The sequence below is a fragment of the Podarcis tiliguerta genome (genome assembly GCF_965153285.1).
Source record: "Podarcis tiliguerta genome assembly, chromosome: 13".
Taxonomy (NCBI): domain Eukaryota; kingdom Metazoa; phylum Chordata; class Lepidosauria; order Squamata; family Lacertidae; genus Podarcis; species Podarcis tiliguerta.
In genome coordinates this window covers 30425923-30446083 of record NC_139546.1, presented here as the reverse complement: position 1 = coordinate 30446083, position 20161 = coordinate 30425923, and the positions used below count along the sequence as shown (strand labels likewise).

The following is a 20161-nucleotide window of genomic DNA, read 5'->3' as shown; positions in this document are numbered from 1 at the left end:
GTGCAGGCAGGGCACAGAGGGTTCACAGAGCCTGCCATGCCAGCCCAGCTTTCCCCACTGGCTGTGTTGCTGGTCCCCTTGATTAATGGCCACCCCTTGATGAATGGCTCAGGTGGGGAGGGCTGTGCTGGCACAATGGTCTCTGAATCCTCTGTAGCCTACTCTCTCCTGTGTGCACTATTTGCAAGCATTGCATTCAAGAGCAGAAGAAGGGGAAAAACAGAGGTTGTCAAATTGTTCCAGAAACAGTTCTGGAACCCTTTGGAACTAGAATAATCTATGTCAGTTAATTTACAAAGCAGGTGCATTCGTCATCTCCTACTGCAAATATATAAAAGCCTGAGAGTGGAAGTCATGTTGGAAGGCTTCTCTGCAATTTTGGTCTACTCTAAGGATTGCAGAATGTCCGCAAGCATCAGTGAGAATTTCTCTTTATTAAGTGATCTCTTTTGTTCAGTTCTGGCCTCAGCACAATTATGTAACATTTAGGGAAAAAGATGCAACCCAGCAGCCCAGCACTGGAGGCTAAGATGGAGAAGATCTCCACAGCGACCATGTATTTCCCTTTGGTGCTCAGGTAGGTGGGAAAAAAGGATAACCAAACACTGCAAAACACAAGCATGCTAAAAGTGATTAGTTTGGCTTCGTTGAAGCTGTCAGGTAACTTTCTAGCCTGGAAAGCTACAGTGAAGCTCACAATAGCCAGGAAGCCCATGTAACCCAGGACACAGTAGAACATAGTCACAGACCCCTCATTACATTCAAGTACAATTTCTTCAGTCACTGAATTCATGTCAATATCTGGAAATGGAGGATTAATTGCCAGCCATACGGTACAAATAATTCCTTGAACAAGAGAGCAGAGAAGAACAATGGAGTTGGCCACCTTTTTCCCTACCCATTTCCTCATGCTACTTCCTGGCTTGGTGGCCATGAAAGCCAGAACCACTGTAATGGTTTTTGCTAGCACAGAAGACACAGCCACTGAGAAGACCATGCCAAATGCAACTTGACGGAGGAGACACATAACCTTTACAGGATGGCCAATAAACAGCAAAGCACAAGGGAAGCAGAGCAGGAGGGAGAAGAGGAGGGTGTAGGTGAGGCTCCGGTTGTTGGCTTTCACAATAGGAGTGTTGCGGTGCATTATAAAGGCTCCTAGCACTAGAGCAGTGATCAAGGAAAAGAAAAGTGCAAAAATAGCTAAACTCATCCCCAAAGGGTCCTTATAAGACAAGAAGGTTATTAGCTTTGGAATGCACTGATTTTTTTCTTTGTTTGGATAATGATCTTTTGGGCACATTGTGCAAGAATCTGCATCTGAAAAAAAGATGAAAAACTTTTTCAGAAGTTGCTTTTTGCAGTTGAAGCTATTCCTTCTATTTCTACAAACAATCAGGTTAAAAAAATTAAATCATGCTGTAGTCTTCCCTTTAAGAAGACAAAAGTGTGTTTATGTTGATGTACAACTTTCAAGATAAGTGAATAAAACTACTAACATATCACTTGGCACCAATTGTATTCTAAGGCAAGCTTTCCCTTACTACTTACTAATGTTCCAGCTAGGCTGAATTTAACAGGTAACAGAGAGAGATTGAAACATTTGCACTAGATTCCAGGACAAGATATCTCTGCCACATAATTCAATGGAAGTAATAGTACCACTCTATCTTGCCTTGGTCAGATGTGGAGTGCTGTGTCCGGTTCTGGGCACCACAATTTAAGAAACATATTGACAAGCTGGGATGTGTGCAGATGAGGTGATCAATGGGCTGGAAACCAAGCCTTATGAGGAATGGTTGAGGAAGTTGGGTTTGTTTAGCCTGGAGAAGGGGAGACTGAGAGCAGATACGACAGCCATCTTCAAATATCTAAAGGGCTGTCACATGGAAGATGTGGCAAGCTTGTTTTCTCCTGCTCTGTAGGGTGGGACACAAACCACAGAGTTTCAAGTTACAAGAAGGGATTTTCTGACTCAACATCAGAACTTTCTGGTGGCAAGAGCTGTTTGATAGTGGAACAGACTCCCTCAGAAGATGATGAACTCTCCTTCCTCGGAAGTTTTTAGGCAGAGGCTGGATGGCCATGGGTGCTTTACTTGAGATTCCCCCACTGTAGATGGAAGGGGTACCAGCTCCTGGGGACTGTGCCCTCTTTGGCCCCAGGCTGGGCTCCCCCCAAAGTCCAATAAGTGTGGAGGTGAAATACGGAACCAAGCATGGCATGGCTCCAATGGCCAGCCCCTTCTCCACTTCCTCCTGCTGTGAGTGGAAGGAGGACCAGTTGTGGTGCCAGGAGGAAGCAGAGGCAGCAATGACTACCATCACGAACTACAAGGTGCTTTAACGAAGAGGCCCTTTGTGCCATCATTGCCATACTCTTGACACAATGGTGCAGAATGCTAGATTACTCTAGGTGCTGCATATTCTACCTTCTTCATGAGAAATCTTCCCTTTTGGACATTGAATACAATCATAGCAGCAAAATGGCTCCCCCTCCTTTTTCTTCTTCTGGTAACCAGGTTGACAGTTGCTGTTACAGAGTGAAAGAGGCATCACCTATTCAGGAAATGTGAATAATTCACATTGAGAATATATATTTATCAAATAGCATGGTAACATCACTATCCTCATAGAATTATCCTTCAGAATGAGAACTGAAATTGCACAGCAGCGGCACAGCGGCAGCAGGAGGCCCCATTAGCTAAAGTGGTACCTCAGGATAAGAACAGTTTCAGGTTAAGAACAAACCTCCAGAATGAATTAAGTTCTTAACCCAAGGTACCACTGTATAATAATAATTAAAAACTGGGATAAAGACTATAGAAACATCCTATTAAGGATGCTACAAACAATTGTTTCTCCTCTCCCTCCCTCCTTTTGTTTTATGGCAGCTAAAGGCAATAGTGATGTCCCACCTGGTTAAAACTTCTAGGCCACACAATGGCATCTTCATCCATGCTCAAATGTTTGCCATGAGGAGCCCAAGGATTCATTCTTCCAACTTTCATTCTAACAAATGACTTATTGGGGAAAGTAATCAGATTTGTAATATCAAACCCCATTGTCAATTCTCCATTCTCATTCAAGTGCACCGTTTCTCCTGCAGTGTTGTTAAATGAGATGCTCCTCAGAATAGGATGAAGCTAGGTGGGATGGAAAAATAAATCAGTGTTGGAATTGCATTAGTATCCAAGATATTTCCTCTAAACTTGCATCCCATCCCATTCACTTAGATTTGTGGGTGGATATTTGTTCATAGGGTTAAATACACCCTGTGAATCACTAATGCATTTTTAAATTTGTGACAAAAGTTAGGGAAAGGGTCATAAATGTCCAAATGTCAAATTATACAATTAAATTCAATATCTTTGAGGTGTTATGTGAAAGACCTTCAGCGCACATGATCTTGACACATACAGGCTTCACCAACTGATGAACTACAATTGTTTTAGAATACAATTCCCATAATTTCTCACCATCAGCCTTCCAGACTCAAAGTGATGGGAGTCATGGTATACAGGTCTGGAAGACATCAGATGGGTGAAGGCTGCATTAAGATCTTGTGCTCTCATGGTGAAGGCAGAATGCTGTGAAAACTACTACCTTCCATGGCTGGATATTTTTGAGCTGTAGCTTCCTTCTTTCCACCGTGACTTTAGATTTGAATATGGATAAGTACATGGCATGTACCGAATTTGCCAGAGCCTGTACAGCATTGTAGATACTGTAGCTGTGGCCAGTCATGCTCATTTCAAAAAAAGGCCCAGGAAGATTCTGCAGCCTCTCTTCTCCAGTACAAGTGTCCACATCATCTCCATTAAAATGGGAATTTGGAAATGAACAGCCAAATGCTTGCTCCCAGAATGGTCGGATGAAGCCATCTCCCTTCATCAAATGAGGGTTTAGCTTTCGAAGAAAATTTTGGAATCCTGGCACCTCCTGTGAGTGGGCTGTGAAGGCTAAGGCACCATGGAAGGCTTCTATATCCCAGTCCTTGTGCATGGACACAGCTACAATGTCCATCTGGGCTACCATAATCCACACTTTACCAAATGATTTCCCATACTCAGCTTCTCCTTCATGCAGCAGTCCTCTCAATGTTATCATGGTCAAAGCTTCTCCATAGACAACAATAGTGTTGGCTTTACTTTTTATAATGTCTGAAAATATTTTGTTCCACTTTTCTTGCAAATTTAAGAAGTCACCCAAAAAGGCTCTTACAGGAATTTTCTCAGTGAAGGCAGCACAGATTCTGTTCTGAGAAAGTACTGGCAGCAGGTTGCTCAAAAATGTTTCTCCAGTTTCCTCCTTCATGGTCATTAGACCCACCCAAATCCATTGGAAATGCAGAAGTAGCTGGACAATTCCCTTGTACTGGTGGATTTCATTTGGCGCCATCCGATACAAGGACAGTGAATGAGATTGATCCTTCAGCATGGGGACAAAATCACCGTAGGTGAACTAAAAGGGGGGGGGATTCAGGAAGTTGTTTTAGAAATTGATTTGGAAACCTGTAGGGCTGGGTTGGTGGTGTGTGTGCATGTGTGTATTTATAGATACTGAACATTTTGTTTAAAATGTTGTGAGTTGCTTGTGAAAAGCACTCAGAAACGTCACCCAATATAAAATTTTCCTCTGCACCTTAAGTAGCAGATAGCGAGATATGAATATTTAATTAAAATTTACAATATTTTATACTGCTCAAAAGAAAAATCAAATAATTTACAGAAGGAAGAATAAAATACACACCAAGAACGTTTAAAAGCAAAAACCTCTTAACTGATAAAGCTAGCAAGGAGAGAACAGCTGGTGCTGGCTGGGCCAGAAAGGTGATTAATGTCTCCTTCCAAGAGGAGTTAGATCCTGCCTCCTCAAGAAAGGCAAATAGTTTTGAGAACTCTATGTTCCAAGAGTATGTTATACCTGTGGAAACTTATACATGTCCAAGATGACAGCCAAATAGTAAGAGGTTTCAGAACCCAGTCCTCCTATGACTCCTATGAGGTTGTTCTTGACATCACAGTTATAATTAGGGACAAATCTGTACCGTGTGGAGAAAAACTCCATTGCAATGTGGTAGCTCCACTTCTGGCTAAAGTAGCTCTCAGGGATGTGGAATCCAAAGGAAGCATTAGGTAAAATCTTGGGATTTCTATTAATCTCATTTACAGCAAATATCAAGGCCAGGACATGCTGGTAATTCTTTGTCACAACACTGGGGGAAAAAGTTAGATAATAAGTTACCAGGAAATGTAACAAAAATAAAGTTGTTTAGTAGCTGTCGTGCTTCATCAGTAGCATGTAAATTAGTTGATAGACTGCTGAGAGCATAGCAAACTTGCAGAACCACACAAAGCTGCAATATGTAGAAAGTGATAGTATGTATATATTATTACACCGTGATCCTGATGCAATGTATCTGGCATTGTGGGATTAGAGGATTTCAAATGATTTAAAAGTCATTGTAGAATGATCAAACTACATGTGAGATTGAACGAATCATGTATAGTTGCATGGATTTTTAAAAAACGATTAATAGCAGCTTCTGAATACCCTATGAGTATAAGCCCCTCCAGTGTTTATTGATAAACATTCACATGTGTGCTACTGATTCCATTAAGGCTGCAGCTGACAACCTTTGTCATAATACAGAAAAACAAAAGAACCTTACATGGGAAAGCTAGTATCAGGAGTAGGGTATTCAGTGAAGGAAAATGAATCCAAAAACAGTAGCATCAGAGAGGCAGCCCCACCAATTAGCAGAAGCAGTGATCTGTGGGCCTGACAAGATGTCTCGGGAAGTGTGCTGTCTCCCCGGGGCTAAGATCCAAGATGTAACTGAACGACTGCAAGGCATCATAAAACCCACTGACAAATATCCCTTCCTCTTGGTTCATGTGGGAACCAATGACACTGCAAGCAATAGCCTCCAGAAGATCAAAAGAGACTACGAGGCTCTGGGCAGGAAATTGAAGCAATTAAATGCACAAATCGTCATCTCATCTGTCCTCCCAGTTGAACGACGTGGCCCAGGGAGAGAGAGGAAAATAGTGGAAGTAAACAGCTGGCTTCGCAAATGGTGTAAACAGGAACGGTTTGGATTCTTAGATCACGGACTGCAGTTTCTTGAGGATGGACTTCTGGCAAGCGATGGGCTGCACCTCACAACGGTTGGGAGGAATGTTTTTGCCAAAAAACTAAGAAACCTCATCAGGAGGGCTTTAAACTGACTAATGCGGGGGAGGGAGACAGTGCTCCTGAAGGTAGGAGTCTATTAATTGATGAAGATGATCATCCAAATGTCATAGACCAAATGGAGCAAACAGCAAGCAGACCTAGTGGTGGGAGGAAAAAATCCTTAAATAAGAGACACGGGGGAATGACTAATGGACTTCAATGTCTGTACACTAATGCACAAAGCATGGGAAATAAACAAGATGAGCTTGAGCTCTTGGTACAGCAAACTAAATATGACATAATAGGCATCACTGAAACCTGGTGGGATAAGTCCCACGACTGGAATGTAAAAATGGAGGGATACAATCTATTTCAGAGAAACAGACCAGACAAGAAAGGAGGAGGAGTGGCGTTATATGTCAGGGATGTGTATACCTGTGAAGAGATCCAAGATTTAGAACCTCAAAGCCAAAGTGAGAGCATTTGGGTCAAAATTAAGGGAGAGAAGAATAATAGTGACCTCATTGTGGGAGTTTACTATAGATCCCCAAGCCAAACGGAGGACATAGATGATGCCTTCCTGGAACAGATGGCCAAGCATGCAAAAGGAAGGGAGATAGTAGTAATGGGGGACTTCAATTACCCAGATATTTGTTGGATGTCAAACTCAGCCAAGAGCATAAGGTCAAACAGATTCCTCACTGGCCTTGCAGACAACTTCATTGTCCAGAAAGTGGGAGAAGCAACAAGAGGAACAGCCATTTTAGATCTGGTCCTAACCAATGTCGATGACCTGGTTAATGGGGTAGAAGTGGAAGGATCATTAGGCGCAAGTGATCATGCTCTTCTGAAGTTTACTATACAACGGAAAGGAGCAGCCAAGCATACTAGGATTCAATTTCTTGACTTTAAGAAAGCCGACTTCATAAAACTTAGGGAAGTGCTGGGTGAGATCCCATGGACAGTAATACTAAAAGGAAAGGGAGTTCATGATGGCTGGGAGTTTGTTAAGAGGGAGATAGTAAAAGCACAACTTCAGGCAATACCAATGAGACGGAAACATGGAAGGTGCCTAAAGAAGCCAGGGTGGCTATCTAAAGAACTTTTAACTGAGTTAAGATTAAAAAAGGATGTGTACAAAAAATGGAAAAGGGGGGAAACCACCAAAGAGGAATTCAAACAAATAGCCAGCACGTGTAGACACAAAGTCAGAAAAGCTAAAGCACAGAATGAACTCAGGCTTGCTAGAGAGGTTAAAAGCAACAAAAAAGGCTTCTATGGGTATGTTCGTAGCAAAAGGAAGAACAAAGAAACAGTGGGGTCACTCAGAGGAGAAGATGGTGAAATGCAAACAGGGGACACAGAAAGGGCTGAACTCCTCAATGCCTTCTTTGCCTCAGTCTTCTCCGATAAAGAAAACAATGCCCGACCTGAAGAATTTGGAGGAAATGATTCAGCAGAGGAAACACAGCCCAGAATAACTAAGGAGATAGTACAAGAATACTTGGCTAGTTTAGATGTATTCAAGTCTCCAGGGCCAGATGAACTGCATCCAAGAGTATTAAAAGAACTGGCAGATGTGATCTCAGAACCACTGGCAGTCATCTTTGAGAATTCCTGGAGAACAGGCGAAGTCCCGGCAGACTGGAGGAGGGCAAATGTTGTCCCTATTTTCAAAAAGGGGAAAAGAGAGGACCCAAATAATTACCGCCCAGTCAGTCTGACATCAATACCAGGGAAGATTCTGGAGCAGATCATTAAGCAAACAATCTGTGAGCACCTAGAAAGGAATGCTGTGATCACCAATAGTCAGCATGGATTTCTGAAAAATAAGTCATGTCAGACTAACCTGATCTCATTTTTTGACAGAATTACAAGCCTGGTAGATGAAGGGAACGCAGTGGATGTAGTCTACCTTGATTTCAGGAAGGCATTTGACAAGGTGCCCCATGATATTCTTGTAAAGAAGCTGGTAAAATGCGGTCTTGACTATGCTACCACTCAGTGGATTTGTAACTGGCTGACTGACCGGACCCAAAGGGTGCTCATCAATGGTTCCTCTTCATCCTGGAGAAGAGTGACTAGTGGGGTGCCACAGGGTTCTGTCTTGGGCCCGGTCTTATTCAACATCTTTATCAACGACTTGGATGATGGACTCAAGGGCATCCTGATCAAATTTGCAGATGACACCAAACTGGGAGGGGTGGCTAACACCCCAGAAGACAGGATCACACTTCAAAACGACCTTGACAGATTAGAGAACTGGGCCAAAACAAACAAGATGAATTTTAACAGGGAGAAATGTAAAGTATTGCACTTGGGCAAAAAAAATGAGAGGCACAAATACAAGATGGGTGACACCTGGCTTGAGAGCAGTACATGTGAAAAGGATCTAGGAGTCTTGGTTGACCACAAACTTAACATGAGCCAACAGTGTGACGCGGCAGCTAAAAAAGCCAATGCAATTCTGGGCTGCATCAATAGGAGTATAGCATCTAGATCAAGGGAAGTTATAGTGCCACTGTATTCTGCTCTGGTCAGACCTCACCTGGAGTACTGTGTCCAGTTCTGGGCACCACAGTTCAAGAAGGACACTGACAAACTAGAACGTGTACAGAGGAGGGCAACCAAAATGGTCAAAGGCCTGGAAACGATGCCTTATGAGGATCGGCTAAGGGAGCTGGGCATGTTTAGCCTGGAGAAGAGGAGGTTAAGGGGTGATATGATAGCCATGTTCAAATATATAAAAGGATGTCACATAGAGGAGGGAGAAAGGTTGTTTTCTGCTGCTCCAGAGAAGCGGACACGGAGCAATGGATCCAAACTACAAGAAAGAAGATTCCACCTAAACATTAGGAAGAACTTCCTGACAGTAAGAGCTGTTCGACAGTGGAATTTGCTGCCAAGGAGTGTGGTGGAGTCTCCTTCTTTGGAGGTCTTTAAGCAGAGGCTTGACAACCATATGTCAGGAGTGGTCTGATGGTGTTTCCTGCTTGGCAGGGGGTTGGACTCGATGACCCTTGTGGTCTCTTCCAACTCTATGATTCTATGATTCTATGATTCTATGAATTATGAAATCGCCTGACTTATAATACTTATGAGGCGTATAGATGGGGTCATGAACAATGCATCTTGCAGCATGCTCCTGGAACTCACTGTGAGGTATCTGCAGCAGCATTAGAAACATCTCCAATAACACTGTCCCAATTATGGTCATTCTCCTCTCAGTGAAGATGCCAGATTTTCCGCCTTCTTTCATAACAACAGGTATGTATAGCAGTCTGTCTTGAAAAGCAGCAGCCTCTGCTGATGCAATATTTGGAGCCTGTATCCTCTATCTACATACATATACCGGAAAACTATATGGAACTGGAGTATGCTGGAGCCTGGGTCCTTAGCTCCAGTTCTGAACAACAAGCAAGGTTTTTGAAAACATAGCTTGGCCTTTGTTGGTGTTTTGTTATGATTCAGATTCTGGAAACCAGGAGGTGGCTGGTCAAAAGGAGGAAAATATGGCACATCTCTGAGACCTTAATGACAATCACAATGTATGCAATTGAGAATGGCAAAACCTGTAATTAGCCCCCCCAGAGGAACCAGACACTTGGTGAAATTATGTCTAACATACTTGCAGGAGGGGGGGGGGGAATGTTGGCCAAAACAACCACAACCTTTCCTGTGTTCCTAAAGGTAGCTAAATTTCTGCTATTTTCTTGTCGTGATTGGGCAGGGAGATTCCACAAACTGTTCAGAAGACTTAATGTACTGGTGGAAAACTGAATCCAGCCAGTGCAATAGACATTCGCCCTCACAGGTCAACTTTGATAGGGGCCACCCACATGTCCATCTGCTAACATCATAACAATAACATGTGTCATCTTTAAAGGGTCCACTGAAAACAGAGCTTCACAGGAGCTCAAAAATGGGTACCTGACTGCACAGATTCCCCTACCTAATGAATGTTTTTTTTACTGTTACAGGTACCACATAATACCTATTCTGCGTGTGTATGAAAATGGTCTTTGAGTGTGGCAAGACTTTGGATTTCCCTATGGCAGGCAACTTCATTGTATTCCTTTTGTTGTCTGAATATTTTTGTTTAGACAAGTTGTGACGGAAAAGTTTGTTTTTGCTGGGCAGGTTGGTTCACTGAGTGCTTTCTTTTTCTTTTTTCTCTGCCAACAAATGGTTAACCAACAGCAGCTTCTGACTGGCCAGGGTTCCAGAAGAGAGGGCTGAAAAGGAGAGGATTTTGAGAGGCAGGTCTTTTTGGTTGGGAGATAGGTTGGGAGATAGGAAGTGAGAGGAGATAGAGAGAGAGTTGGTTCTGAGTAGAAACATCCACTCTGAGGAATAGATCAAAAGCTAGAGAAAGGAGACTCTGAGCTTAGTGTGAAGGACAGTGTGTGGTGTCCTGTGAGAGTATTAGGCCAGGAGTTAACTGGGAGACTGAGGCTGAGGCAGTGGCAGCAGAAGTAGAAACTGGAAAGATACAATCTACTTTGGTCTCATTCCAGTCAGGAGGGGGGGAGATTCTGCTATGAAAAGAGAAGACTCCCCAAACCACTTAAGAGGGGTGTGGTGATCCCTTGGGTCTGTTACCTGGAGTACCTCAGGAGCAGGGTTGTCAAAGGGCTGTGTAACTGAGGGGAAGTACCACCTTGTTTAAGAACCAAAGTATTAAGCAGCAACAGCTGTGAAACAACTGAGAAAGAACTGAAGTGAAATAGCATTATAATCTGAAGTATCCTATGTTTTACCCACTTTGTGTCATAAACTTCCTTTGTTTAATAAAATCCTTATTGATTATTTGATCAAATCCTGTCTGAAACTCCTAATTATTAAGTTTTCCCTCACACAAGTCCCCCACAAGATAATCTGGGGTAGTTTGTAGGAATTCGTGGAATTGGTGTTCTGTGAAGTGGGTGCACTATATTTAAGTGGAGGCAGGTCCAACAGCACCGGGGGGAAAGTGCCATTGCGCTATCACACAAGTCTACATAAATATTTAGAGGATTGATGTGAATTTTATTGTTATTTTAACTTTCCAAATGTTTTAAATTATTGTTATCAATTCTTGGTATTGATAATTTTATTGTCTTAAGCACTTTGAGGTTGTTTTTACAATCAAATGGTGTATGAATCTTATGAAATAAAGAAATATAACCAATCTGGATGTGTATTGTGTGTAGGGGGTGATGCAAGAGCTGCACAACAAGCCCCATGATCTCTGAAGGATAAAGACACAACTTCCTTTAGAATGGCTGCATGTTCAGTCAGTGAAAAAAGAACAGAACAGGCGTTAATGGCAAAATTGGGGTGAGATTCATCCAGCCCAACTCTAGTCACAGAAATCTAAGGGTGGTTGTTTGCTTATCATATCTCTACCATCAACATTTGCAAATAAATTTACATAATAGATGAATAACAATATTATCTTACGTACTTTCTCTATTTCTAATTATCAGTTGCTCCCTGTTGTTCAGCTCAGGCCTCAAAACAATAATATAACATTTGGGGGAAAAGATGCAACCCAGTAACCCAGCACTGGAAGCCAAGATGGAGAAAATCTCCACAGCCACCATGTATTTTCCTTTGGTGCTCAAGTAGGTTGGAACAAAGGACAACCAAACACTGCAAAACACCAACATGCTGAAAGTGATGAACTTGGCTTCATTGAAACTGTCAGGTAGCTTCCTGGCTAGAAAAGCCACTATGAAACTGAGAATGGCCAGGGAACCCATATAGGCTAAGACACAATAAAACATGGCAGCTGATCCCTCCTTACATTCCAGTATGATTTCCACATTCAGTGAGTCCATGTTCCTATCTGGGAATGGTGGGGAAGTACTTAACCAAAAAATACAAATTGCAGCTTGGATAAAGGAGCAGGAAAAGACAATAGAATTTGCCAGGCCTTTCCCAACCCATTTTCTCATGCTAGATCCTGGTTTGGTTGCCATGAATGCCACAACCACGATGATGGTCTTTGCCAAGACAGAGGACAAAGCTACAGAGAAGATGATGCCAAAAGTCATTTGTCGGAGGAGGCAAATAATCTTTCCAGGCTGTCCAATGAAGAGAAAAGAGCAGAGGAAACATAGGAGGAGGGAGATGAGGAGGATGTAGGTCAGAGTCTGATTGTTGGCTTTGACTATGGGAGTGTTATTGTGCTTCATAAATGTTCCAAGTACTAAAACTGTGATCAAAGAGAAAAAAATGGCCAAGGCAACTAATATGATCCCTAAATTTTCTTTGTAAGAGAGGTAACTTAAAACCTTGGGAATACATTGAGTTTGGTAATTGTTGGGATACTTATCTTCTGGGCATTTGACACAGGCGTCCATATCTGAAAAGTACAAAAAAGGACACAAGCAAATTAAATAATTTCCCAAAATAAAGATAAAGAAAAATAACAGTAACAACAGCAAGAACCCCCACAACAAAACAAAAACACTACACAATATCACAGCCCAGCCTAAGTGATGGGCCCTGCCCTCCCCCCATTTAAAAGTAGTCATGCTTCACTTAGCCATATAGCTTCTGGCAATGCACCTTTGAATACTGACTTCTTTAATCAAAACACTGGAATTTCCCAAGCAAAGAGCCTGAATCTTTCAAGCAAGGGTGGGAAATGGGATAGTAGTCTAGTCAACAAGGCTATGTTTTATGGGGGTGAGAGGTCTGGGGTCTGACGCTATGCACAGCATCCACAGTTTTGATTTACCTCATCTTACTGACCTCTAACCATAGACAAATAAAAGGTGGGTGTTAATTTTATAGTTATTTTTAATCTTGCATATTATAAAAGGTAAAAAGGTAAAGGACCCCTGGACAGCTTTCAGGCCAAGGGAGCCGGCGTTTGTCCACGGACAGCTTTCTGGATCATGTGGCCAGCATGACTAAACTGCTTCTGAAGCAACGGAACACTGTGACGGAAACCAGAGCGCATGGATAATCCTTGCATGTAACAGCCACTGTTTCAATACAACTTATTTCACATTATTTTCTCATGTATAATGAGAATATGTATAATGTGCTTTTGACTTGCCATTTATATTATTTGTGGAATATGTTTCCTTTTTCATCAACTAAAACTTATTCACTGGTGTTCTGTTGATATATTGCAAATAAGACAACCCCGTAACGAGTGATTGATTGTTAAACCCCTCTGGGAATTGTAGCTCTGGAAGGGGAATAGGTGTCTCCTAATAAATCTCTGCACCCTTAAATTTCAGTCCCAGAATACTTTGGTGGAAGCTACAATAGTTTAATTGGGACTCTGGTGACTCTGTGGGTTAAACCACAGAGCCTAGGGTTTGGCGATCAGAAGGTCGGTGGTTCGAATCCCTGCAACGGGGTGAGCTCCTGTTGTTCGGTCCCAGCTCCTGCCAACCTAGCAGTTTGAAAGCATATCAAAGTGCAAGTAGATAAATAAGTACCACGCTGGCGGGAAGGTAAACAGTGTTTCCGTGCGCTGCTCTGGTTCGCCAGAAGCGGCTTAGTCATGCTGGCCACATGACCTGGAAGCTGTACGCCGGCTCCCTTGGCCAATAAAGCGAGATGAGCGCCGCAACCCCAGAGTTGGCCACAACTGGACCTAATGGTCAGGGGTCCCTTTATCTTTACAATAGTTTAAAAGGCTGTAAATGTGGTTGTTGACTGTCTTACATTGTATCCTATCCATCAGGTAGCAGATAAATGAAAGAGGACTTTGTCTGGATAGCATTTGAAATACAGTTTGGTCTGGTTGGAAAGAGGAAAGGTAGCGTCTAACCTAGCCATGTAGGATATATGTTGAAGATGTACTATGGCTTCAAATAGAGCCTTCTCAGTGTTTATGGCACTCTCTGGCAAAGGAGGTCACCTTGCCACTTCTTATATAGACAGGCACCACCACAGCTGTTGAATTCCAGATGCCACGATCCCTTAGTCCAATTTACTTACTTACTTTACTATTTCATTGATAGGCTCCCTTTCTCCCAAGGATCTGGAAAATTCTGTTCTGTGAACTGACCTCATAAATACTCAGGGGATATCCAGTACATTCTCCAAGCAAATATAATACATATGTATGCTATGGAAATTTATTGGGATCATGCATCCTACCTTTCTGGCTAGAGATCATCCCTTCTGGACATGGAGCACAATCATAGCAGCAAAATTTCTCTCCTTCCCTCTTTTTCCTATTGTAGCCAGGATAGCAGTGGTCATTGCACACAGAAACAGGCATCACCTTTATGGGATAAGCAATAAGAGTTTAAGTGCTCTTCACTTTCCACCTACTTCAAATATGTGAGTAGGTCCAGCTCCCTCCGCCCCACTCCTGCAAGCCATTTCCACCACCTCCATCTTGTTGGGGGGCTTAATGTATACAGCTAGGAGTCTTCTCTAATGCATTTCTAGTTATATCAGCCATGTCAATGGATTTAGAAGCAACATGAATAGAGAAGGCTCCCTGCTGCACCAAGCCACCAAAATATGTCATAGAAAGCCATTGAGAGCACAATGGATGATTGCAGCCAATAGACTTATTTCCACTACACCCATCAAATAATTCCATTCATGGGATTAAAAAAAACGAAAAGGGTCCAATTACCTTGAAAACTACTGTTCTGAAAATAATGAGCTATTGAAATTGTTGGTATTAGAGAGTCCAACCGTGATTTTAAAAGGGGAGGTGAGATGAATTTGGAAGGGAACTTGAGGGGCTTGTCATAGCCTGCCTCAAAGATGAGACAAACTCGAAATAAGAATCTGCAAGAGAAGATATAAACTAAGAAAACCGAAGCAGGGAAGGAAGGAAGTCTGGGTGTGAACTTATAAATGACATATAATGATGATTGTAAAAGATTAAGTTTTATTTATGTTTGTGAAAAAAACTAATAAAAATATTTGGGGGAGAAAAGATGAGACAAACTTTACAAACTATCAAAAAACAATATTTATATAGACATGAAAAAGATATCTAATAACACATCAAAGTCTTTTTCACCCAGGGATGATCCATCCCATTCTCGCTCACAGAATCAGGAATGGGGAAAGTATATAATGTAGAGACGTTCTTTCCCTATAGGATAGCTTTATATGCAGAGCAGCAGGAAAGTTACAGAATACTTTTTGAGCTAAAATAGTGTCAACTGCCAACGGGATTTTTACAAATCTAAATTATTTTGGGGGACTAAATTTGGGGGAACAAGTTGAGAGAGAGAATCTCTCCAAATGCCCTATTCCTTGATCACAACAAACAGAGTTCAGTTTTAAACAATCATAATATTGGATAATATGCAGGTCTGAACACTTGATATATTTTAACCTAGTCTTTGAGTGTCTTGTTATTTTTTAAGATTTCTATTGCAAGGGTCATTGGTAGCAAACAATAAGAATTTGACATTCTGAACTTTGATCTTTTTATTGCATAGTTACAAAGAAAGATGGGAGCTATGCATTTAACCAAATGTCTCACTTGATTGAAGGTTGGGTGCCATGTAATTTCATCTTCATTAAGGGTTAACTCTTTGCCAGGAGGAGCCTGGGGTTCAAGTCTTCCAATTTTTACTCTTACCACTGAGCCATTAGAGAACATCACCCAGTTTGTAACATCAAAACCAGCAACTAATTCTCCATTGTCATCAAAATGCGCAGTGTCCCCTGCACTGTTGTTGAATAATAGGTTACTCAGAAAGTGATGGATCTAGTTTGGAAAAACATATGAGCAAAGGGACAACAAAGTCTTGAAATGATTTCAACGAGTGTCACAAAGGCTTATCTCACACTTTTAAATAAACGTATTTCTGGTGACTTTATCTACCTGCAATTCTAATCCATTTTTTTGTTTGTTTGTTTTTAAACCCACTATTTTATTATATGAATGCCTATAATCCAAAATAAAATAAAAATACAGCTGCAAACATTTTTGTGTGGTGATGAATTATTCAAGTATACAGCTCCTTTCTCCCCTTAATCTAAAGTTATCTGGGTTTTATTATTCTTGTGTTTTTAAAGTATTGGGTTGTAATTACCTGCCATGGTTGCACATTTTGAAATACCAGCCTCTCCCCTTCTGCTATTCTTCTCCTTATGGAGTTGGATTTGTATATGGCCTGCAAAGCATGTGCCACTGCATAGACAGCATTGTAGACATTGTAACTATGGCCAGTCATGTGCATTTCAAAGAGAATTCCGGGAAGGGTCTCCAGCTTCTCCTCTCCAGTGCAGGTTTTCATTTCATCTTCCTCCTCCCTCCCTTGAGAAATGTTTAACGAACAGCTGAATGCCGGTTCCCAGAAGTCTTGGATAAAACCATCTCCTTTGGCCCATGAAGGTCTTAATATCTGAACAAACTTTTGGAATCCTAATGGCTGGTTTGAGTGAACTGTGAAGGATATGGAACCATGGAAAGTTTGCATATCCCAGTTCTTCTGTAGTGCATGTGCCGCAAAATCCCAGTGGGATGTGACAATCCACACTTTACCCAGAGGTGGAAAGTCACTTAAGGGTGCTACAAAAAACAATGTTATTAATATCTGAAAGCATGGATGTTCTCCATAAATAAAAAATACACTGGGGTTTCTCTCAAAGACAACTATATAATTTTTCCAGTTCTGGAAAACATAGTCTATCATCTCATCCACATAATTCCATTTTGGTATTCTTATGGTAAAGGCATGGCAGATGCCATTCTGGGAAAGGATTGGCACAATTGTCTGTAAAAACCTGTCCCCTCTGTCATCGTCCACAGCCACGAGCCCAATCCATGTCCATCCAAAATGTTGAAGTAACCTCACAACTCCCATTTGTTGGTGAGCTTCATTTGGGACCATCTGGTACAAAAATGGTAACAGCATATTAACACCTTGTAATGGCAAAAATGATCCATAAGTGAGCTGGGGGTGGAAATGTTTACGTTAATTTTAAATCCTAGAGTTGCAGGAAATCTTGTAGGCAATCTCTTCCAACAGCCCATGGAAATCCAGAGTTCAATGATCTGCCCGAGTCACTGCGCACCCTCTGGTTGAAGAACTTCACTGAGAACACACACCCCTTAGTAATTTTTTCCATTATGTATTGCAATGGGCCACTTGGTTCAGATGCCAGATTGAGAGGTTTGTTTTGATAACACACTGAGATGCCACCAGCGTATGTCTGCTCTCCTGCCACTGCTCTGCCTCAGCCCCAATTGCACTGTCAGGAGAAACACCTGCCACAAGGTGCGACTTCCTGAGTTAATGCAGCCTGTAGCATCCATGTTAGGTGTGCCATGTGGACAGCTGACTAGGCTGGTGAGCACCTAGAGCACCAACTAGGCACCAGCCACACAGAGATTTAATAACAGCTATGTTGATAGAGCCCTCTGTTCGTTCTATCTATCTAATTGAAAAACAAACAAGCATTACAGCCCTTAATGAATCACAGTATATAAAATCTAATTGTGAGTTTGGTGACAATTCTGTCTACCAATAGCTTTGCTTACTTTGACTTACTTTGACCCATTGGCTCTGCCTGCCCCTGATTCGGCTTGCTCTTAGATGCCCCACCTGTACAAATGAGCACCACCATTATTGCACATCTGGAGTAACAATGTTTCTTGTTAGCCTCCTGTTCTAAACATGCACTGCTTCTTCAAATATTTCTTCTATAATTTATTTTGTGTACTTTTGATCATCGCTGTTGCCCTTCTCTCAATCTCCTCAAATATGTCTGTAGCCTTCTTTTGCTACACCACAGAGAACTGCGCAAAGTACTCCACATGATGCTGACTAGTGCAGAGCAAAGTGGTATTATTGCATTTTATAACATACAATCTATGGTTCTGTGAATGCAGTCTAAAATTGCAGTAAATCTTTTTGCAAGCATGATATGCTTACTCATATTTCACTTTCGATCACCTGTTATTCTTGGGGGTTCTCCTTCATTTTCCTAAATGAAATATGTCTCATTTGTCTCTATTAGATTTACTTATGTTAGTTTCAGCCTAGTTTTACACTGCATCAACATAATTTTGAATTTTATTCAAGCCATCCAAAGTGCTAACTTTCCCTCTCAGGTTTAGTCATCCACAAATTTATAAGGATTATCAACTTTGTCTGGCTCATTAAACGTTTTTTTGAAGATGAGCCCTGAAGCAGCCCAGTTTAAATCCGTCCCAACGTTGATGAGGAACCATCAATGCACACTCTTTGTGTACAGTTTTTTGATGTGGTCAGAATCCACCAGATTGTTAATTGGTTAATTTACATGTAACCTATTTGATAACCAAAATAACATGGAAACTTAAATCAAATAGTTTGTTGAAACCCAGATAGTGTACAGGCAACAACCATTTTGTGCAGGGGTTGTGTTTCTGACCCATAAGCCCACTCTGCCCCACTACTCCCCATTATGCCCCTGCACCCATTCCACCCCATTTTCTGGTGTGGCTATGCACACAGTTGCACATCAGTTGGATGTGTGTTGACTGGTCACACGTTTATTGGTTCTTGCCTGTACCACGGTTGTGAAATCTCATTCACACAGCTTACTTGTGGAGTCTTGTAGATTGCTGAAAGGATGGCCACACTGGCAGAGATTTCAGAGATACACCCTCCAATGAGTGCTATCAAATTGTTCTGTTTGTCACACTTGAAGTTGGGGATAAACCCATGTTGTGTGGAAAGCAGGTTCATTGTCGCCTTATAAGTCATCCTTGCAGCATAATAGCTATTGAGGATGTGGAACCCTAAAGAAATATTTGATAAAATGTTGGGGTTCTCATTGATCTCCTTGACAGCAAATACTAAGGCCAGGATGTGCTGATAATTCTTTGGGACTGAACTGTAATGAGAGTTAAAGCTGTTTAATAAAGCTGTAATAAGAATCACAGCAAAAGCATAATTGCACCCTACCTCAGCACTCAACTGCAAACAACCAAGTTTTTGATTGCTCCGGACTATAGTTTTGGGCTAGCAAACCATTTCAAATTTTCCCCAGATTTTGGCACCACACAGGGCACTGATGAAATTTGAGACCCTGAGGTCTGCCACTGGGGAAAAGAAATGTGTTGTTATCTCTATAATATGGCACTAAGAAATTGAAAACTAAAGAGATGTGGGGTTTTGTGGTAAAACTGAATAAAGGTTTAATCTACCAAGTTTTCTTTTCAATAGGAGAAAAATAGAAAAAAACACAGCAGCCATTCACTTTTACTTGGCTTCTGGAGGAATCTTACAAGTTTAGGGGGTCCAACAATATATTGTAGAAAATGATAAATAACAATTCCAGTCACACTTTTGTCACACTACAAATAAAGCAGATCATTCCTCGATGACTTGCTCCAATCATGACCAAGTGAGAGATAGAGATGTCTTACAAAGGTTCATCAATCATCGTCTGTGAAGGCTGTTCCATGAACGAGAGGGTATTATAGTGGAAGAAGACTTGAGAAACTATCTCACCAATGAGAAGGTCTCCGGACTGATAAAATCCATGAGGAGTAGGGAGTGGATCATCAAACATGCTGAGATTAATACGATGTGTGTTGCATACAGTATGACACAGCAAGACAAGAAGGAAGGCCACCACTAGCATGATCCTGTTCATAAAACTTCCCCTCCAATGATAAATTCCCATACTTCAAGAGTTATCAGTTTTGTTACAGTCTCGATTGAATGGTGGAGAATTTTGTTGCTACATAAATTTACAGCATGACTGCTTAGGTAAGCTATGAACTGGTATCCTATTTGTTTACTTAATAATAGCTCCTTGTTCATCAGTGTTTCAAACAGTGCTTTTTCATCCTGAGAGAGAGAGTATGAATTACAAAGTTATTGCTGTTTTCTTTCTTTGAAAAATACCACGTGAATCTCTTTTGGTAACTCATTCCCTTGATGGGCAAAGAAGCAAAATGATAACCATGTGAATTCTCTGTCGGTTTGCCCAAATCTGTGAGGTGGAAGTCAGCAAGGAAGAGGAAGTATGAGGAACAAATATTCTCACAGGATCAC

At 41.6% G+C, this 20161-nt stretch overlaps 2 protein-coding genes across 2 annotated transcripts; both read right to left on the bottom strand.

The window, feature by feature from the left end:
* Positions 1–287: 287 nt before the first annotated feature.
* Positions 288–5069, bottom strand: LOC310662183 (vomeronasal type-2 receptor 26-like; the record flags this gene model as incomplete). Its single annotated transcript, XM_083408953.1, has 3 exons — positions 288–1320; positions 3800–4463; positions 4926–5069. 3 exons carry the CDS (start codon positions 5067–5069, stop codon positions 416–418), a joined length of 1713 nt encoding a protein of 570 aa, XP_083265079.1. The 3' UTR covers positions 288–415.
* Positions 5070–11617: 6548 nt separating this feature from the next.
* LOC310662182 (vomeronasal type-2 receptor 26-like) lies at positions 11618–19673 on the bottom strand (the record flags this gene model as incomplete). Its single annotated transcript, XM_083408952.1, has 6 exons — positions 11618–12528; positions 14289–14415; positions 15646–15873; positions 16202–17065; positions 18701–18992; positions 19528–19673. The coding sequence occupies 6 exons, from the start codon at positions 19671–19673 to the stop codon at positions 11618–11620; spliced, it is 2568 nt and encodes an 855-aa protein (XP_083265078.1).
* Between the last annotated feature and the right edge of the window lie 488 nt (positions 19674–20161).